Here is an 18929-nt window from a genome sequence, read left to right on the forward strand (position 1 = left end):
TTAGATGTGGCTGAGACTAACTAGGTTTGCACTCAATATCCAGAAACTAAAAGACTTTATTTCTCTGCTTCCCTCTCAGATAGGGGTATAAATAAACCTGTTAGGTGAGACTTTCCAAAAAGCTCCTAAAAAGGAGGTCAGACAGCTGGCATGTGCCCTTTTAGCCCTTCCCCACTCTGTTTGCTTCCTGCCTGGAATAAGGGACACATGGCTGGAGCTTCAGCAGCCATCTTGGAGTGCAAGGAGATCCTGAGGGTGAAAGTCAGGGCTAAGGATGGCTGAGCAGAGTGATAGGAAGAGCCTGAGTTCTTGATGAACATGGTGCTATCATGCCAACACTGGTCTTACTCTACTAGACTTCTTTTACATGAAAGAAATAAACTTATTTCTTGTTTAAGGTTCTATTATTTGTATCTGCGTTACTAGCTAAACACAATTCCTACCTTATATACCAGATAATAAAACTTACTATACTGCTATGATAATAAAACCATATGTATAGCACAAGAATAAATAATACAAGTGGAACCTAATAAAGAGTCCGGAAACAAATTCAAATGGAAACTCAATATAAATCAAGATGACATTTCATTTAGAGGGGGAAAGATGCTTTACTCATATACGGTGCTGGCAGAGCTGACTATCCATCTGGAAGAAGACACGGTTACACTTCTACCCCACAACGTATGCGAAAATAAATTCCAGATGGATTAAAGTCTAACTGTGAAAAATAAAAACATTAGATACAAATGTAAAGAATTATTTATAAAATTATAAAGTAAAGAAGACCTTCTGAAGCAAAAGATAAAATCCAGAAACCCTCAGGGTTACCATCTAAAAACAACAGTCTTACATCACTTCTTAAAAATGAACATGTTTTTGTATGGCGAAAGAAACTATAAACAAAATCAAAAGACAAATGATAGACTAAATGCTTAAAATACAGATGACAAATGGCGAATGTTGCAAATGTACCTTAGCTCCTACAAACCAATTAAAAGAAAAGACAATCAATTAAAATTTGACAAAGCACATCAACAGGCACTCCTAGAAAAAAAGTGTAAATCATCAGTGATATGAAAAGATTCTCAGTGTCACTGGTATTCAAGGAAATGCAAATTAGCATAATAAAGAAGATAGCATTTAGATTCATCAGATTGGCAAATATAAAAAAGATTGATGAGACTATCAATATGGGTGTGGAATGTAGATTTCTACAGCCTCTCTGGAAAGGATTACAACAGTATGTATTCAAAAGTGCAGGGGCCAGCCTGGTGGCGCAGCAGTTAAGTGCACACGTTCCGATTCGGCGGCCTGGGGTTCGCTGGTGTGGATCCTGGGTGCAGACATGGCACCGCGTGGCAAGCCATGCTGTGGCAGGCGTCCCACATAGAAAGCAGAGGAAGATGGGCACAGATGTTAGCTCAGGGCCAGTCTTCCTCAGCAAAAAAGAGGAGGACTGGCAGTAGTTAGCTCAGGGCTAATCTTCCTCAAAAAAAAAAAAAAATAATAATAATAAGTGCACATATCCCACAATCCAGCAATACTACTTTTTGTAGTCTATCCTAAAGAAAGAATAACACCAGTACATAAAGAAATATGTTCAAGGAAATTTACTATAGCATGGATTTGTAAGAGCAAAGTGAGTAGGAGGAAGGAAATAATAAAGAGCAGAAACCAATGAAGTAGAAAACAAACAAAAGAAAAATTAACAAAACCAAAAGTTGGTTCTTTAGAAAGGTCAATGACAAATGTCTGTCTAGACTCAGAGATAGATAAATTACCAATATCAGAAATAAAAGAGGGACTATCATTACAATTCCTACGGACCTTAAAAAGATAATAAGGAGATATTATGAATTACTTCATATCAATAAATTTTAAAAACTTAAATGTACAAAGTCCTTGAAAAATACAACTTATCAATACCGGCACAAGATGAAGTGTAAAATCTGAAGAGCCCTATATCTACAGAGGAAATCGAAAACACTTACAAAACCTCTCACAAAGAAAAACTTAGGCCTGGATCATTTTAATGGTTAATTCTACCAAACACTTAAGAACACAATTACACCAATCTTTCTCTATTTGAAAATAGTGGAGAAGTGAATAATACTAAATTTGTTTTATGAGGCCAGATTAATCCTGATACCAAAAACTAACAAAAGACATTACAGAAAAGAAAATTACAGACCAATATCCCCCATGAACACGGATCCAAAAGTCCTTAACAAAATATTAGTAAATTGGCAACATATAAAAAGGATGATACATCATGACCAAATGGGGCTTATTCCAGGCATTCAAGTTTGGTTTAACTCTCCAGGAGTTTGTGGTAGATTTATGGGAAAGAACTATAAAGTTAAAGCATCAGATCAAGGACAGGATTTTTGCATTTGCTGTTTTTTACTGGTAGGGAAAAAAAAGGTGGTCAGAAGTAACTAAAAAAGAAAAAGGTACCAGCCTGGTGCCATAGTGGTTAAGTTTGTGTCCTCCACTTTGGCGGCCTGGGGTTCGTGGGTTCAGTTCCTGGGCACAGACCTACACACCACTCATCAAGCCATGCTGTGGTGGCATCCCACATACAAAACAGAGGAAGATTGGCACAAATGTTAGCTCAGAGACAATCTTCCTCACCAAAAAACGCCCAAAACAAAAAAACCACACCAGACTAGGAATCAGGACCAGGATTCTAGTCCTGATTCTGCCTCCAACTCAATATATGACATTAGAAAGACCATTTTGCCTGTCTTGGCCTTAGTTTCCACATGTGTCCAATAAGACCGACCTCCTAGGGTCTTTCCCAACTCGAATACTCTAAGAGACTATGAGGCCAAGTTCAATTTTTATCATAGCTGCCTAGACTTTCTGCTTCAGTACCTCAGAAGGCAGAAGTAGAAAATGTGCAAGATATGCTTTCATGCACGAGTGAAGGCACCATCTGCATGTGACTTGACCCCCCCAGTGAGAGCACCCACATGCCCTCAGGAAGTACTTGTAACTAACTCTCTGAAGGCTTTCAATATGTCACCGTGCTGTGAGGAGACCATGGACTTTGAGATCAGACTGAGCTGGGTTTGAATCCCAGTTCTGCTACCTGCTGAATGACCCTGGAAAAATGATCTAACAGCTCTGAATCTCAGTTTCTTCATTTGTGAAGTGGGGATAATACCTACGATGCAGAAGTATCATAAGGACTAATTGAGATAGCATAAGAAAGTTCTTGCATTATACCTCATGCTCAATAAATGTTATCTTCCGTTCCTATAGCAGTGAAGAATTAGGTTTGGCTACATGTAGCAGAGCACGAAAATAATCATGTCTCAAGCAAGACAGAGATGTGTGTATTTGTCTTTCATGTAAAAGAATTCAGAGGTGGGAAACCTGGGGCTTGTTTGGGAGCTCCATGGTCAGTAGGGGACCAGACTCTGCTCATCTTTCCGCTCTACTGTCCTTAGTGTGTGGCTTCCATACACACAGTCACCTCATAATCTAACAGAGCTGTTGAATCTCCAGCCAACACATTCACATTTCTGGCAGGAGCTAAAAGAGAGAGAGAAAGGCAGAAAGGGAAAACCAAAAAGAGAGAAAGAGTAAAGCACTCTATAAAATTTTCTGGACAGTCAATGACTTCCATTTACATCTTATTGGCCTCCTCTAAGTTGGAAGAGAGGCTGGAGAATGGAGTCTTGCTGCCCCCAAATAAAACTGGGATTCTGTTACTCAGAAACAAGGGATCAGCAACCAGCCATCTCTGTGACACTGCTTTTTCTTGTTACTAAGGTAACTGTTGGGTTGGGGATCATGGAACTAGCACAGGATAGCTGGCATGGCTTCTGAATCATAATGCAATGACAAGGGAGGCAGCTCTCGTGTAACCAATGGATTTGAATTCAAAGTCTAGTTTTGACACTTACTAACCAAATAACCAGAGGTCAGGCGAATTACCTTATTGGAGCCTCAGTTTCTTCACCTGTAAAATGGGATGATAATAATATGCCTACCTCACAGGTTAGAGGTAAAGATCCATGAAAGCTGAATAAGTGACAGCGCCCTGAGCAGAGCTGGTTACATAGCAGATGCCTGACAACATTTTATTTCTCTGAACTTGAGACCCAGGGCATGGAAATGGGCACTGCCGTTGCTCAGAATGGCCCAAGGAGGGGCCCTTGGGCTGTGGCAGAACCTGTATGGGGAGCGGCCATTTTGGTGATTAGGGAAGAAGTTTTCACTCTTGCAAGAGGGCTAGGTGGCTAGGCTTCTAGGCTTCACCTGCAAAGCTACTTGTTCCTAAAAAGCCATGAATGTCCCGAAATAGCCTGCTTCAGGTTTTAATATGAAGCCCCACTGGATTGGGCTGAAATTGTCTCAAGTAGGAAGAAAAGGCACCAGTCTTTATAAATCCAGGGTGTTCACAAGGTGAAACCAAGCTCCTGGTGCTCTGGAACTCCTTTTCCCTGCCCCCACCTGTGATGGCCCACTGACCTGTCCCATATAGTCCAGTCTTCACATGCTCCACCCTATTCGGGTGGAACCTTCGCGGTCTCCTTGATCTTCCAATCAAAGTAAGGGAAAAGCCTCAGACAAAGGTTGTGGGACCTTGGGCAGGTCACTTAACCTGCATATCAGAGTCTTTACTTATACAATGAGCAGGTTGGACTTGATCATTTAAAAACAAACAACTAATGCTTGTTGAACAGCTACTATGTGCTGGGCCCTATGTCAGGCACCGGAGATACAATCGTGAAAGAGCCATAGCCTGCCCTCAAGGGCTGACAGTCTTATGGGACACTGACAGGGAGGTGGGCAGAGGTAGGGGATGCTCCGAGGGAGGGCCCTTTCCTGATGCTCATGTTTCATGAGTGTAAGGTACTCCTGGCAGAGCAGGGCAAACTCATAGGAGACAGAGAGCTACTGCCTTGCCCACTTGCAATAGGAGATGATGCCAACACAGGCCAGTGGTGACTTGTGGGGCCCTTCAGATCACAGCAGGGCCTGTTTCAAGCATGTCCCACCCACTCTAGTGGCAGAAGCACGGGCTCTGGAGCTAGACCATCTGTGTTCAAAACTCAGCTCTGCAATTTACTAGTTGTGCCCTTGGACAAGCTACACATATAAATGGGTAAATGTAAAGTAGGTAGACTTTTAGTACCTTCCTCATAGGATAGTTATGAGAATTAAGATGAATTAAGATGAATGGCATGCTTCTCCACCTCTACCTTTTGTCCTAGCAAGTGAAGTCTTGATAACCAGGAAAAAGGCTCTGGTCCCAGGCCTGACAGATTATGAAATAACACCTTGGAGAATAAGAAACAGGGGTTTCTTCCCCCCTCCTCATCCCTGTCCCTTAGATGACACGTTCATCTCTCTGGCCTTTCCTATTTGCCAAGCCAAACGAGACTGTAGGGCGGCAGCCAAGTCTGGGTTCTCCATCCTGCCTAGACCCCATCCTCAGGCCCTCTGGTGCTGGAGGGATTGACGGCAGAGCCTGCCCAGAGAGCCAGTGCCCAGGGCAGAGCAGGGTCCTCTGGGGGAGGGGGACAGCCACCCTCCCCCCACGTTCTGCAAAAACCGTCAAATGAAGGTGAAGAAACAGACACCACTTCCCCCAATCCGACCCCACCTGCTCTACAAAGACACTGGGAGGAACTGTCAGCGTCAGGGACTAGTTATGTCATCTCAGCGAGGGAATGTCAGCCTCTGAGTCCCCTTCCCGGCCAGATTCCACAGGTCAGTGCTGTGCAGCAGTGGGAGTGTTCAGTTTGGACAGCGGACCCCCCACCCAAAACCTTATCCATGACTGGCAGATGTCCTCTAACGGTGGTAACAAGTATAGAAGTATCCTTTCAGTTCAAAGTTGTCCAGATTCTCTTGGTTGTGAAGCAGCAAAGGGCCTTCACTCCTAACATCTGGAGCTGGAAGGAGGACCATGCATTTGGATAGTGTGTGTGTGCAGGATCAGGGGAGATGATCTCAAATGGATGAATACACAGTCAACAGAAATTTCTCCGACAAGGAACACAGACCATCCAGGTCCAGAGGCTTGCGAAGAGTGAGGAAGGGTGCAGGGAGAGGGCAGAGTCTGGAAGACCAGTGTTCAAACAAGGTTTTCCAAATAGGATATTCCACAGAGCCCTAGCATCTTCTGAACTGGAGTGCCCTCATTGTATATCTGAGGAAATGGAGGACTTCTGGAGTTTACAGCTTGCCTAAGTCCCTACTGCGGGCTTGAAGAGAATGCAGAGGGCTGAGATAAGAATCTGGGGGCCCTGCCTTTCAGCCCAGATCTCTGTGCCCTGTTTCAAGCTGCCTTCCTCACCACCAGCTCCCTCTCCTCATCCTCCAGCAGTCCAGGTTCCACTGTTCCAGGTTGGACTCCTGGATGTTACTGGTGACCTCAGCAGCCTGTTGTTTTTATATCAGATCTCATCCTCACAGTGATCCACACTACCAAGAACCTTCTCCTCAAAACCCTCCTTCCTTGGCCTCCCAGTTTTTCCATCCTGCCTCTTATCCTACCTCTCTGGATCCTCTGGTCTCTCTACAGAATCTTCTTTCCGTGGTTCCTGAGCACAGTCCTTCCCCATGGCTCTTCTCCTGAGGCCAGGCTCTTGCTCTCTGTTCCCTCTCCCCCATCCACTTATGTAGCTTCAACTCCAAGGGGGTCACCCCGGCCAGGTCCTAAGCCCCCATCTCTCTGTTCTGCGATTAGAGAAGGCCTCTAGGATATCCTGTGGGCACCTCAAACTCAACATTTCCAAACTTTAGCTCACCATTTTCCTTCCTCCCATGGCTTTTATTACGTACAGCTTCTTTTTGACATTTATATTCCCCTCCTCCAAGCTTAGGATTCCAAGATTTTCAGTGCCTGAAAATTCCCTTCTATCTTTCTGCCTCAAATTTAAGGATTTCTTGGTCCTATTCATTCATTCACTCATTCAAATACTTTCTGAGTATATTCTCTGGGCCAGAGTCGGCTCTAAGTTCTGGAGGTTCCATGGTGAAAAAAACAGAGTTGGATACGCCTCCGAGGGACTTATAGTTGAATGGAGGAGACATAAATTAAAATATGTAATTGCCAAAAAATATCTATATAATTTCTACTCAAGAACAGTACAGGGCTGCGACAGTGCATGATGTGTGTGTGTGTCAGGGGGCCAGTAACCTGGTCTGGAGGCCAGAGAAACCCTGAACATGGGGAACAGGTGTAAGTATAGCAGGTAGCGATCTCATCTCCTCTTTTGCAATTCCAGGCCTGTGGTAGGCAGAGTAATGGCTTCCCGAAGATGTCCATGTTCTAACCCTTAGAACCTGTGAATTTATGTTACACTGCAAAGTATAATTAATGTTGTAGAGGGTATTAAGGTTACTGTTAAGGTTTCCTGGATTATCTGGGTGGGATCAATGTAATTGCTCGAGTCCTTAAAAGCGGAAGAGGCAGGCAGTGGAAAGAGTCAGAGAGAGAGGTGATGTGGGAAGCAGGGTCAGGCAGATGTTATGCTGATGGCTTTGAAGATGGAGGAAGGGGCCAAGGAATGTAGGTAGTCTCTAGAAGCTGAAAAAGGCAAGGAAATAGATCCTCTCCGAGCCACCAGAAAGGAGCTCAACCCTGCCAACACCTCGATTTTAGCCCAATGCAACTCATGAAATACAGAACCGTAAGATAATAAATTTACGTTATTTTAAGCCACTAAGTTTGTGGTAATTTGTTATGGTAGCAGTAGAAAACTAATTCTCAGCCTCAACCCTGATATTTCCATTATTAAATCCGTTTCATTTATTTCCGCCATGGTTGAACCGTATCTTTCCCTCATCTTTGCTCTCTAGAGCCATCCTCTGGACCCAGCATTGTTGGTGACTCCAAGGGCACAGCGTGATTGGATCAATTCCAGGAGCAGGCAAAGGGAGGAGGAGAGGAAGTCGCAGCTGAGTGCAAGGGTTAAGGTTAAGAGGTCTGGCTCTGGGGAGTTGGCCCCATTGCCCAGTGGTTAAGTTGTGGCACTCTGCTCCGGCAGCCCAGGGTTTCCCGGGTTTGAATCTTGGGCCCGGACATGGCACCACTCCTTGAGCCATGCTGAGGCGGCATCCCACATGCCACAGCTAGAAGGACCCACAACTAAAAATATACAACTATGTACCAGGGGGCTTTGGAGAGAAAAAGGAAAAATAAAATGTTAAAAAAAAAGAGAGCTCTGGCTCTGGACTCAGACACGCCTGGTTTGGAACCTGGGGGAGCATGCCCTCCCTGTGGAGTCTGAGCAAGGCATTTGCCTTGTTTCATCTGCTTTAACATGAAGACAGTGATAGGTGTTAAGGCATAAAAGCCATATACAACTATGTTGTGCATTTATCGCAGATTATCATGAATGCTCCTGTGCCATCAGGAGACGAGGTCCAAGGAATTACACAAAGGCTACTGGAGGGCAATCAAGGGCAACGCCAAGACCCAGGCCCAGGTGCCAGAGAAGGTGCCTCTTCCCCTTCCTGCCCCCTGCCCTTTCCTGCCAGAGCAGAGGCTCAGGGAGAAAGCCCCAGGGAATGGGGAGATGGCCAGCTGGGCTCATATACGACGACCCCTGCCCTGGGTCACAGAGGCCGGGCTATTCATCCTTTTTTATCCCTCCCTCTCAACAACCCCTCCACCTCGCGCTGCCCTTTGGTGGCCCTTCAGGCTGGTTTCACGGGGAGAGGGGCGCACGTGGCACGAAGCCCCCTGCCTCCTCCCCGCCCCGAGCGAAGCGGGAGCGGGGGCCGTGTCCGGAGCTGGCCAGCGGCCGGGCCCAGAGGGGTTCTCACTTCCCCTCCCCAACGGCCGCGCGTGCAGGTGCCGCGGGCCGAGCTCCGCAGGCGGGGCGGGCCCTGTGGACACGCCCTCGCGGCGAGTCCTCGCTGCCCGTCGGGAGGAAGCGCCAGAGCGGCGGCTGGTGGTGCGCGGAGCCCGGCGCCCCCGCCCGCCCCGCGCCCAGGGACGCCGCCGGCCCGGCTCCCGCCCCCGGGGATCGCGCCCGCGCGAACCGGGCCCGTGAGCTGCGCCCCGCGGCATGGCAGCCTCAGGTGCGTATCCCGGCGCCGGCTCCTCGCCCCAGCCTCCCGCGGGCGCGCCCCTTCCTCCCCCCGCGCGCTCTCACCCACCGCAGCCCTCGAGCTCAGTCCCTCTCTTAATGCTGTCTGCTTCTTGGGTGCGGGATCTCTTCTTTCTCTCCTTTTATCTGTTCCTTGTTGCAAACTTCCACCCCAACTTTCCACGTTCCCCTTCCCAGCCTGTTGCGCGATTCTCTTCAGCCCCTTCCTGACCCTCCCCGGTTCCCCGTCGTCTAACTCTCCTTTTCTCCCTCCATCACGGGCTCTCGGAGCTTCTGAGGGTCATTTTCCCTCCTCGGCCAACTCTGGGAACCTAGAGAAAAGGTGAAAGAAGGCTGAGAGAACCACTTGTCTACTCCGGCGAAATGCTTCTCTTAGGGCCCCATCAGACCAATAGGGGGCGCTCAGACAGTCTTGGGTTGGCATTGGGAGGTCGGAGGCCGCCCTTGGGGCCACCTTCCCAAGCCCGCTTCCCCTCCCCTTCCTAGGCTTTGATTTTCGTCTAGAATTTTGATAGGAATCTGGGAACAGCATTCCTTTAGCTTAATTTTTCCTATCTCCTTTGCAGAACTTTGGAGACTGAGGAGAGCGGGAGGCCACTGGGTAATCTACCCATCAAACGGCCTCAGGGCTCTTTTCTGGTTAGTCTTGGGCTCCCTTGTAGTTGGTGAGTCTGTACACTTGGCAAGTCACTCACTTGCTAAGATCCAAGACAAACCAGTAAAAATGATGATAATAGAGACAACTAATGAGTGCTTACTGTGCACTTTTATGGATATTGTGCGCCTAAATGTGTTCTCAGTGGTGACCAGGACGCGCCTAGTCTCAGCTCTCAAGTTTATAGTCTTGTGAAGGAAAGTGTCAAGTAAACAGGGAATTACTAGAAGGGAGGAGTGGAGATGCCATGTTTGTAAATGGGCTTCCTTGTATTTTCCCAGCCCATCTGATGATGTTTTAGTGAAGATGACGTGTGAAAACAGGATGGAAAAGCCTCTTGAAAAATAAAATCTAGTCAGCCAGGAGAAGGTCCCATTCTTGGAAGATATGGGCAGATGCTCGAATGAAGAGTCAGCTCTCCCCTGGTCCCCTGAGGTCTAGCCTTCCAATGGTGTTCTGGAAGCAGGGGTAGAGAAGACCAATGGTGACAGTTCTGTTAGATTTGGTGATGCAGGCTCATTATTTAAGGGGAGTGGGAAAGTAGCTAACATTAGCCTCGTGGCTCTCTAGCTGGGCTCTGGAGGTCAGAAGAAGCTGTATTGTGAATATGGAACCCCTGGTAATAGTAGGTTCAGAGTCCAGACATTCCATTTGAAAGCTGAAGCAGAGATCTCTAGAGAGAATTCATTCACTCCACGAATACTCATTGCATGCCTACTGTTTACAGGTGCTGTTCTAGGTGTTGGATGTATATTCAGTAAACAAAACAGACATAAGCTGTGTTCCCATGGAGCTTGTGGAGTAGTGGGGAAAGGCATTTAATAAGGAAAGTACTTGATATGCTAAGGGCAGTGGAAAAACAATAGAGAGGAGTAAAGGGGGTTGGGGTTATAAATTTAAATGAGGTGGCCAGGTTAGGACTCATGGAGAAAGGGACATTTGAGCAAAGACCTGAAGAGAGGGACATGTTGGGGAAGAGTGCTCCAAGCAGAGGAAGAGTAAGCAGGTGTATGTGGTGTATTTAGGGAAGAGGGAGCAGGTGGCCTGAGTAGGTGGGTGACTGGGGAGAAGTAGGAGATGAGGTCAGAGAATGAACCAGTGAAGCTCTCACTTTCTTCCATGGCTGGAAACAAGCCCTGGGCTAAGTCCAGGAAACTACAAACTGGGAGGGCCTCTGGGCAGAGGAGGCAGAGAAAACCACCCTTGTCCAGTGTCTTGTGTGCATCGCTCCAGTGGGTATGGCTGAAGGGGCTAGAAGGGTATCTCCCCTTCAGATGGGGACTCAAGACCAGTGGCCAAACCTGGGGCTATTTAGGGCTCTGTAGACGTGTGCAGTGGTTAGAGCTGTCAGATCCTCTTGCCATCAGCATCTTCTGTGGTGAGACACCACACCAGGTGCTGCAAGTGAGAGTTAAGCCTCCAGGGTCCCTTGGGGCTTCCTGAGGTCTGCAGGTACAAGGACCCATGGTGGCGGGTCACAGTGGTGAGAGTGAGAGTGATGAGAACACCTCTTACCAACATGCTGTAGGCTCTGGAGTCATCCAGGCCACTCTTCCATGTGGTCTTCTTCTCCTCTTCCTTCTCTCTCCCCCACCCCCTCTTCTTTGTCATTCTCCTCTTCCTTCTTCTTTTAAACAGCTTTATTGAGATACAATTCATATGCTGCACAGTTCTCCCATTTCAAGTGTATGATCCAGTGGTTTTTAGTATCTTCACAGTTATGTGCAACCATCACCACAGTCAATTTTAGAATATTTTCATCACATCAAAAAGAAGCTCTGTACACTTTAGCTATCACCCCTTCTCCCACCTTCTCCCCAGCCCTAAGTTCTACTTCCTTTCTCTGTAGATTTCCCTACTCTGTACTTTCATATGAATGGGATCATACAGTGTGTGTTCTTTTGTGACTGGCTTCTTTTATGGCGCATAATGTTTTCAAGGTTCATCCAAGTTGTAGCATGCGTTAGTACTTTATTCCGTTTTATGGCCAAATCATGTGGTCTCCTTAAATTCCCTTCCACTAAAGGTAAGCATTAGTCGTGTATTTTTTGAAAGGCATATTTGCTTGTTGAAATCAAGGAGGATCTTGGCTTCCTGTCCTTGAAAGAAGTTGGGAAGCAAGATAAAATGAAATGGAATCAGCCTATTCTGGGATAATCTCTAGGTTCCTGATGGGGTCTCTTATATTCACACATGAGAGAGAGGCCATAAGTGACTTTCCCAAGTGGCCAAGTCTGGTTGGGTGAAGACTAGAATCCTTTCCTCCATGTGTCAGCCTCCAGCTATTTGAAGAATGCTGTTATACATTTCCCTGTCCCCTCTCTCCAAGGCTTCTCTTATCTCCAGATCCTTCCACCATCCCTGGACTTACAGGACAATAGGGTTTGAAGGAACCTTTAATTTTCTGTGATCTGATCTTCCATGTGATCCTAGAGGTCCCTCAGTACTCCTGCCAAGTCTCTAAACTTGAAACCTTCAAGCGTCTGGAAGTCCTCACATGAGTTGTTTCCAGATCTCTCCCTATCCTGGTCGCCTTCCCTATCTCACATCCCTCTTGGTATGCTGCTAGATTTAAACATGGGGGTCCAGGACAGATGACCGGGGTGCCAGTCACCTACAGACTAAAGAAATGGTCTGGACTGAGGAGTTTGAAAAGCTGCCTGCCTTCCTCTCTGTTCTCTTCTCAGGTGGATTCTGAATCTTTCAAAGGAATCTTTCTTTCAGTCAGAGTGTTTATGCCCACCACCGCCACTCCCTCTTGCCACCAGCCAGCCCCTGCCTCCACCTTTATCCATTCCTTTCTCCTTCTACAGCCAAACCTGTTCTTTAAGTTCTACAGGGACAAAGACCTTTCCTCATTTCTGTCTAGGATTTATGGACTCCCTGTTAGTTCTTGTACTTCATTTCTCTGAATAAACAAACAGACAAAAAAGAGAGGATTCATTTGGCACAAGTGGAGAAATGGCTTACAGTTAAAGGAATTCTCCTTGAAGAAGGTGGTGTCCACCCCAATACCAGAGAGAATTGCTGACAAAGCGTTTGGTCCTGTGTTGTTACCCAGCTCTGTAATGGAGGGACTTGAACTTCCACTTTGGACTTTTTTACAACTTCTCCAGCTTTCAGTTTCAGCAGCAGAGTGAAATTCAGGAAGATTTCGCTGATAGATTTCCTTTTCCTCATTTACATTGAGGCAGAATTTGCTTAGATTTAGTATATTGGTCTGAAGTCACACCACAAGTTGGTGACCAAGTAAGTTGTGATATTAGCTAGTCTGAGGCAATAACCACTTCCTTCTCAAGTACTTTTGCTAAAAGGGGGATCGCATTTAACACTAGAACCCCAGGAATGAGACTTTTTAAATATGTTTTCCATATAGAAGAAGCTAGCCCCTTAAGTGCTTTTTATTTAAATTCTACTTTTAAACTTTTCCTTTAAAAGTTTTAGATTTAGAGAAAAACTGCGAAGATAGTACAAAAAGTTCTCAGGTACTCCACACCCAGTCTCCCCTGTTATTTGAACTTTCCTTGATGACTAGAGGTCTTTGATGAACAGCAGGTATGGCGGCGTGCTCTTAACAAGGGAGCAGGAGGTGGTGAGGCAGGGTCCAGGGTGAAATGAGTACTCATTCCCTCAGTGGCCCCAGAACTTGTCATCTTAAAAATGTTATTTTGGAGGCAGGCCTGGTGATGTAGTAGTTGAGTTTGCGCACTCTGCTTCGGCAGCCCGGGGTCCGCAGGTTTGGATCCCAGGTGTGGACTTAGTAGTGCTCGTCAAGGCACACTGTGGCAGCGTCGCACATAATCTAGAGGAAGATTGGCACAGATGTTAGCTCAGCGACAGTCTTCCTCAAGCAAAAAGAGGAAGATTGGCAACAGATGTTAGCTCAGGGCCAATCTTCCTCACACACACACACATGTTATTTTGCTTTTGGCTCACTGTCTTATAAAAGTAGCATAAATCACTCATGGCCACATGGTCAGAGCAGGGTGAAGTCATTGCTTTCCTGTTCAGTCCGTGTTCCAAGACCCAGCTTGCCTTCTTAAGGATACTTCTTAAGCTCTAGGAAATCCTCGTCTGATGGCTTCTTCATCACTAATGTATGAGACCACAGCCAGCCCTTTATGAGATCTTATTTTCCTTCTAAGCCACATATACAAATTGTTGACATGGTATCTGCTAGTTTATTTGTCTGTGTGTGTGTGGTGGGGGGTGGCAACTGCTTCTTACATTCGCACTTAACTAGATTCTGAGCATAGCATCACTGACATTGCATCTTTAATATTAATGTGAAATGTAGAGTCTTGTACATTGCCTACCTGATGGACCATGCTCATGCACATTCACATGCAATACTTCACGTTAGAGGAACATTTGCCTCTTAGGATAAACCAGCCACATAAGAAGGAGGGGCAGAAAGAAGGTAAAATATATTCTGATGCCTTAACTCTGCTTTTCTCAATGTGAGCTCCACAGTTATCTAACTTTGCCAATTTTATTCCTTCTATAGTCCTGAAATTATTTCTCTGTTGAGGTATGGAGAAATATTCTACACAGAAAAAAAAGATCCAATCAGCAAAGATTTTATTTTATGGAAGGCTGCAACTTTGGCACATTAAAATTTTATCCTTAATCTGCTTAAACTTTGGGACTAGAGTAAGCATTTCTAAAAAAGATTGTTTTATTCACAATTGAGGAAGCAGACCATGCTCAGAATTGAGTTCTCGGTAGAGCCACGAATGTCCATGGCGTTGTCGAAATTGCTGACTGTTTTTCTCCAGTCCCATATTGCCTGCTAATACTGATTTCTAAAATCTGTCCACTTTTCCTTCAAGAGTACTCCCAGCCTGATCAACTTGCTCCTATTCAGAGCCTATTGGGTTTTGTCTTAGCACTGGATTAGGGCTCCAGCAAAACAGCGTCTTCAAAAATAAAGAAACTCCCGGGGCCTGGCCCAGTGGCATGGTGGTTAAGTTGGCGCACTCCGCTTCAGTGGCAGCCCGAGGTTCGTGGGTTTGGATCCTAGGAGCTCTCCTCCACACTGCTTGTCAAGCCATGCTGTGGTGATGGCACACATACAAAATAGAGGAAGATGGGCATTGATGTTAACTCAGGGACAATCTCCCTCAAGCAAAAAGAGGAGGATTGGCAACACATGTTAGCTCAGGGCCAATCTTCCTTACTGGAGGAAAAAAAAGAATGAAATAAAGAAACCCCAAACTTTATTTTATTTGCTAGTGAAAAATATTTGTTACCATCGTCAGGAGGAAAATCAGAACTGTGTTGGGTTTATGTTTTATAAGTCATTGTTTACTTTGAATATGGTGGTGGATGGGGGCAAGACAGGGGATTCCTTCCAAGATTTGTTTAGAGCTTAGAGCCTCGGCTCTCGTCCCAGTCCTGCCTCTGACCTTTCTGCCGGAACCACTCAGTGAAATGCAGTCCACGGGTGGCATTTAATTGTGACAATCCACAGTTTAAATGATTCCCAAGCTTCACAAAATTTGACCGGCTTCCTTCTCTGAGTGGGAGGAAGGATCCCCGTTGTGTTGTACTGATGAGCGGGTCCCCCTCTGCGCTCACCCTTCCGGATCACTCAGAACAGCTTGTTGCGTTAGTGCAGAGAGGAGGACCCACAACAGTCGTAACACTTACGTTAAGAACCAAGCTTCTCTGAACTTTGCTAATGGGAAGATAAGATTTATTACTCATAAGATTCTTGACAGAGTTCCTGATAGGAGGCAGCAGGTGGTTGGCAAGAGGACTGGACTGGGAACCAGGGGACAACCTGAGTTTCAGTCCTGGCTCCGAGACTAATTTGCTGAGTGTAAATTTAAGCAAGTTCCTCCGTCTTCCCAGATGAAGTGTTTCTTTTATCTGGAAATGAGGAGTTTGGGCCAAGTGACCCCCAAAAGTCCTTTTTAACTCGATGCTTCTCCAAGGCTTTTGACTCCGTTTCCAGCAGTGTCACTTTATTAGAGGGAGAAGAAATCCTTTGTCAAAGAACAGGTGTAGTAGGGACACCTTACGAATGGTATTGTGTGGGTCAAAGCATTAATTCAACCACAGTTACCCTTTACATTAATGCACAGTTTATGTTAACGGGAGGATAATGATACTAGCTACCAATTATTGACGGTTTACTACCTGCCGAGCACTATGCTTCGCACTCTGCATGAAATATCTAATTCAGTTCTCACAAAACACTGATAGATATTGCCATCGTATTTCCATTTGCAGGTGAGTAAACTGAGGTTTAAGAGAATATTTAAATAATTTGCCTGAGATTACACAGCTAATACTTCGCAGAGCCAAGATGCTAACTCTGGCTGCCTGATTCCAGACCTGTGCTTGTAACTGCTGTATTTGGGAAAGAGCCAGGTTCTGGGGCCAAACTGTCTGAGTTTAAATTCTGACTCTGCCACTGTGGATCTTGGGTAAGTTACTTAAACTGCCACACCTCAGTTTTCTCATCTTTAAAATGGGGCTCATAGGAGCACCTACCTTAGAAAGTTGCCGTGATGATTAAATGAGTTTTCTAGGCAGTGTGCTTGGAGGAGCGTCTGGAACATGGTAAGCTCTATAGAAGTGCTTGCTGTTGCTATTATTATTATTATCAGCAGCAGCATCCTATACATCAGCTGGGGGGGAAGAGTATGCCAGCAGAAGCAATAACTTGTGCAGAGATCTGAAATGTGTGTCCGGGCAAAGACAGAGAGTGTGGTGTGGTTGTAACACAGACTGTAAGTGGGGAAAGAGATTAGACAGGTTTGCTGGAGGCAGACCGTGGAAGATTGTGGGTCCAAGCTGCTTGTCTGGATGGTGTATCTTGCAGGTCATGGGGAGCCCTAGAAGGAGTAGGCATGTTAACATGTTCCTGTGCCTCGTTCTTGCTCAGGGGCGCCCAGAGGATGTGACATCCTCATCGTCTACAGCCCAGATGCCGAGGAATGGTGCCAGTACCTCCAGGACCTTTTCCTGTCCAGTCGGCAGGTCCGTAGCCAGAAGACACTGACTTACAGGCTGGGCCCTGAGGCCTCCTTCTCAGCGGAAGACTTGAGCTTCTTTCTTAGCTCGCGCTGCATCGTGGTGCTGCTGTCTGCGGAGCTGGTGCAGCGCTTCTGGCAGCCAGCCCTGCTGCCCCTGCTGCAGAGAGCCTTCCATCCTCCGCACCGCATGGTGAGGCTGCTCTGCGGCGTGCAGGACAGCGAGGCGTTCCTGGACTTCTTTCCAGATTGGGCACACTGGCAGGAGCTCACCTGTGAAGATGAGCCCGAGACTTATGTGGCAGCTGTGAAGAAGGCCATTTCTGAAGGTAAGGGTCTCTTCTCAAGTCGAGATAAGCAAGCCCTAGAAAAATGACTGATCCAGGCCCCAGGCATTGCAGGTGAGGCATTGTCACGTTAACACTAGTCATTTATATTACAAAATGAACCTAGGTCTCACTGTGCTAAGTGCCCCAGTCATATTTACTGGCTTAGAGCCTATTCTTGGGATGGGATAAGGATAGGTCTCTTGGACCACAGGAAGACAACACTTTCCCTCAGGTTCTGTGCCAGGACAGAAGCCTTCTTTCTAGAATTTTCTACACAGGACACAGGTTCCAGCCTAGAGGGCAGTGGGGGTGAGAGGCTGAGACTTAGTTTGTTGGGAGTGTGAGGAACATGACTGCCAACTTTTGTGCTTGCAAGCCACTTCCATTTTATCATGTGACCTTAAGTTTTTTGTTGAAAATGTGTCACTTTTGGCTAACATGTTTATAGGAAAACACCCCTCTTCTCTATTTCCTGCCAGCCAAGCTTCTGTCTTTTGCCCTGTTTCTCCTTTTAAAGTGGGAAAATTCTGCTCCTCTCTGCCGGGACTAATGACTTCAGTGGCCCCAGGAAGTGTGACATACACTCTGAGTAACAGTAACGGAAGACGTGCTCTGGGATGGATTCATTTCACGGCTTTTCTTCCTCTTTTTGTTTTCTATTTTTGCTTCCCTGTGGGCTCTGAGCAGACTATGTGTTTATCTTCTGTTCTCTTGCCATTTGAGATCTTATGTACCTGACACCAGCAAAGAAGCCTGGAAAATTATGGACCGATTTAACTATGCTCAGTTATTCCTGGCGTGACTTGGGGATTAATTTATCTCATCCACCTCCTGTCCCATTTGATGAACTGAATCAAGAATTCACTGGTTCTTAGTGATCTTAAAAATAGCTTCCTAGATGCTTTTATCTTGAGGTACCTTAGGAAAACCTCATGTGTACAAGAGGGGTATTAAAAAATAAACTATTGCTGGGGGGCCGGCTCCACGGCCAAGTGGTTAAGTTCACGCGCTCTGCTTCAGTGGCCCACGGTTTTGCTGGTTCGGATCCTGGGTGTGGACATGGCACCACTCATCAGGTCATGCTGAGGCGACGTCCCACATAGCACAAACAGAGGCACTTACAACTAGAATGTACAACTATGTACTGGGGGGGCTTTGGGGAGAAGAATAACAAAAAAAAGATTGGCAACAGTTGTTAGCTCAGGTGCCAATCTTTATTAAAAAAATAAAAAATAAACTATCGCAAGTTATAGAGAATGTAACTAAGGATGTAATTATGCCAGAGACCTAGTGTAGATATAGTATAGCATAAACCTAGTATGGTATAGAATAGGCTTCTCTAAACCAATAAATATGACCAGATCTCTTCACATAGTGGGATCCCAGCTTATTTTGTAACATGAATGGTTACTGTTAGCATGACAGATCTCACCTGAAATGCCTGGGACCCAGATTAGTCGTTTTTCCAGGGTTTGCTTAGCTTTACTTCAGAAGGACACAATGATAGAAAAACCACATATTCATACTTGCATGATGGCATTTTATTGCTTTGAGTGAGTTGCGATCTGCTTAAACTTAAAGAACTGACACACAACTGGTTGTTTCCTCGGATGAGCTTATGTCACGGCATCGGTCCATCATGATCTGTGACTGCCCCCTGCCCCCGGCAACAATCATTCAGGGCTCTATGGATGTATTGTTGCTATACTGGCACTTCACACTGTATGCTCTAACAGTTTGTTCTTTAAAATATTACAGTGGAGTTATTTTAAAAAATAGATGGTGAAAGGGATTCTTTTCATATTCTTTGGATACATCCAATGTTTAGATGCCTAGATAAATTGATCGCCTATAGCATTTTACTTTATACTAACAACCA

General features: G+C 45.9%; 1 protein-coding gene across 1 annotated transcript in view; it reads left to right on the forward strand.

The window, feature by feature from the left end:
* Positions 1–8880: 8880 nt before the first annotated feature.
* The window catches only part of PIK3AP1 (phosphoinositide-3-kinase adaptor protein 1), a 112082-nt gene continuing 102033 nt past the window's right edge, over positions 8881–18929 (forward strand). The window contains exons 1-2 of the mRNA XM_023641711.2: positions 8881–9054; positions 16634–17050. Coding sequence (XP_023497479.1) covers positions 9042–9054; positions 16634–17050 — 430 coding nt within the window. The 5' untranslated portion in view covers positions 8881–9041. The remainder of the gene's footprint in view (positions 9055–16633; positions 17051–18929) is intronic.

Source organism: Equus caballus, chromosome 1, assembly GCF_041296265.1.
Source record: "Equus caballus isolate H_3958 breed thoroughbred chromosome 1, TB-T2T, whole genome shotgun sequence".
Taxonomy (NCBI): domain Eukaryota; kingdom Metazoa; phylum Chordata; class Mammalia; order Perissodactyla; family Equidae; genus Equus; species Equus caballus.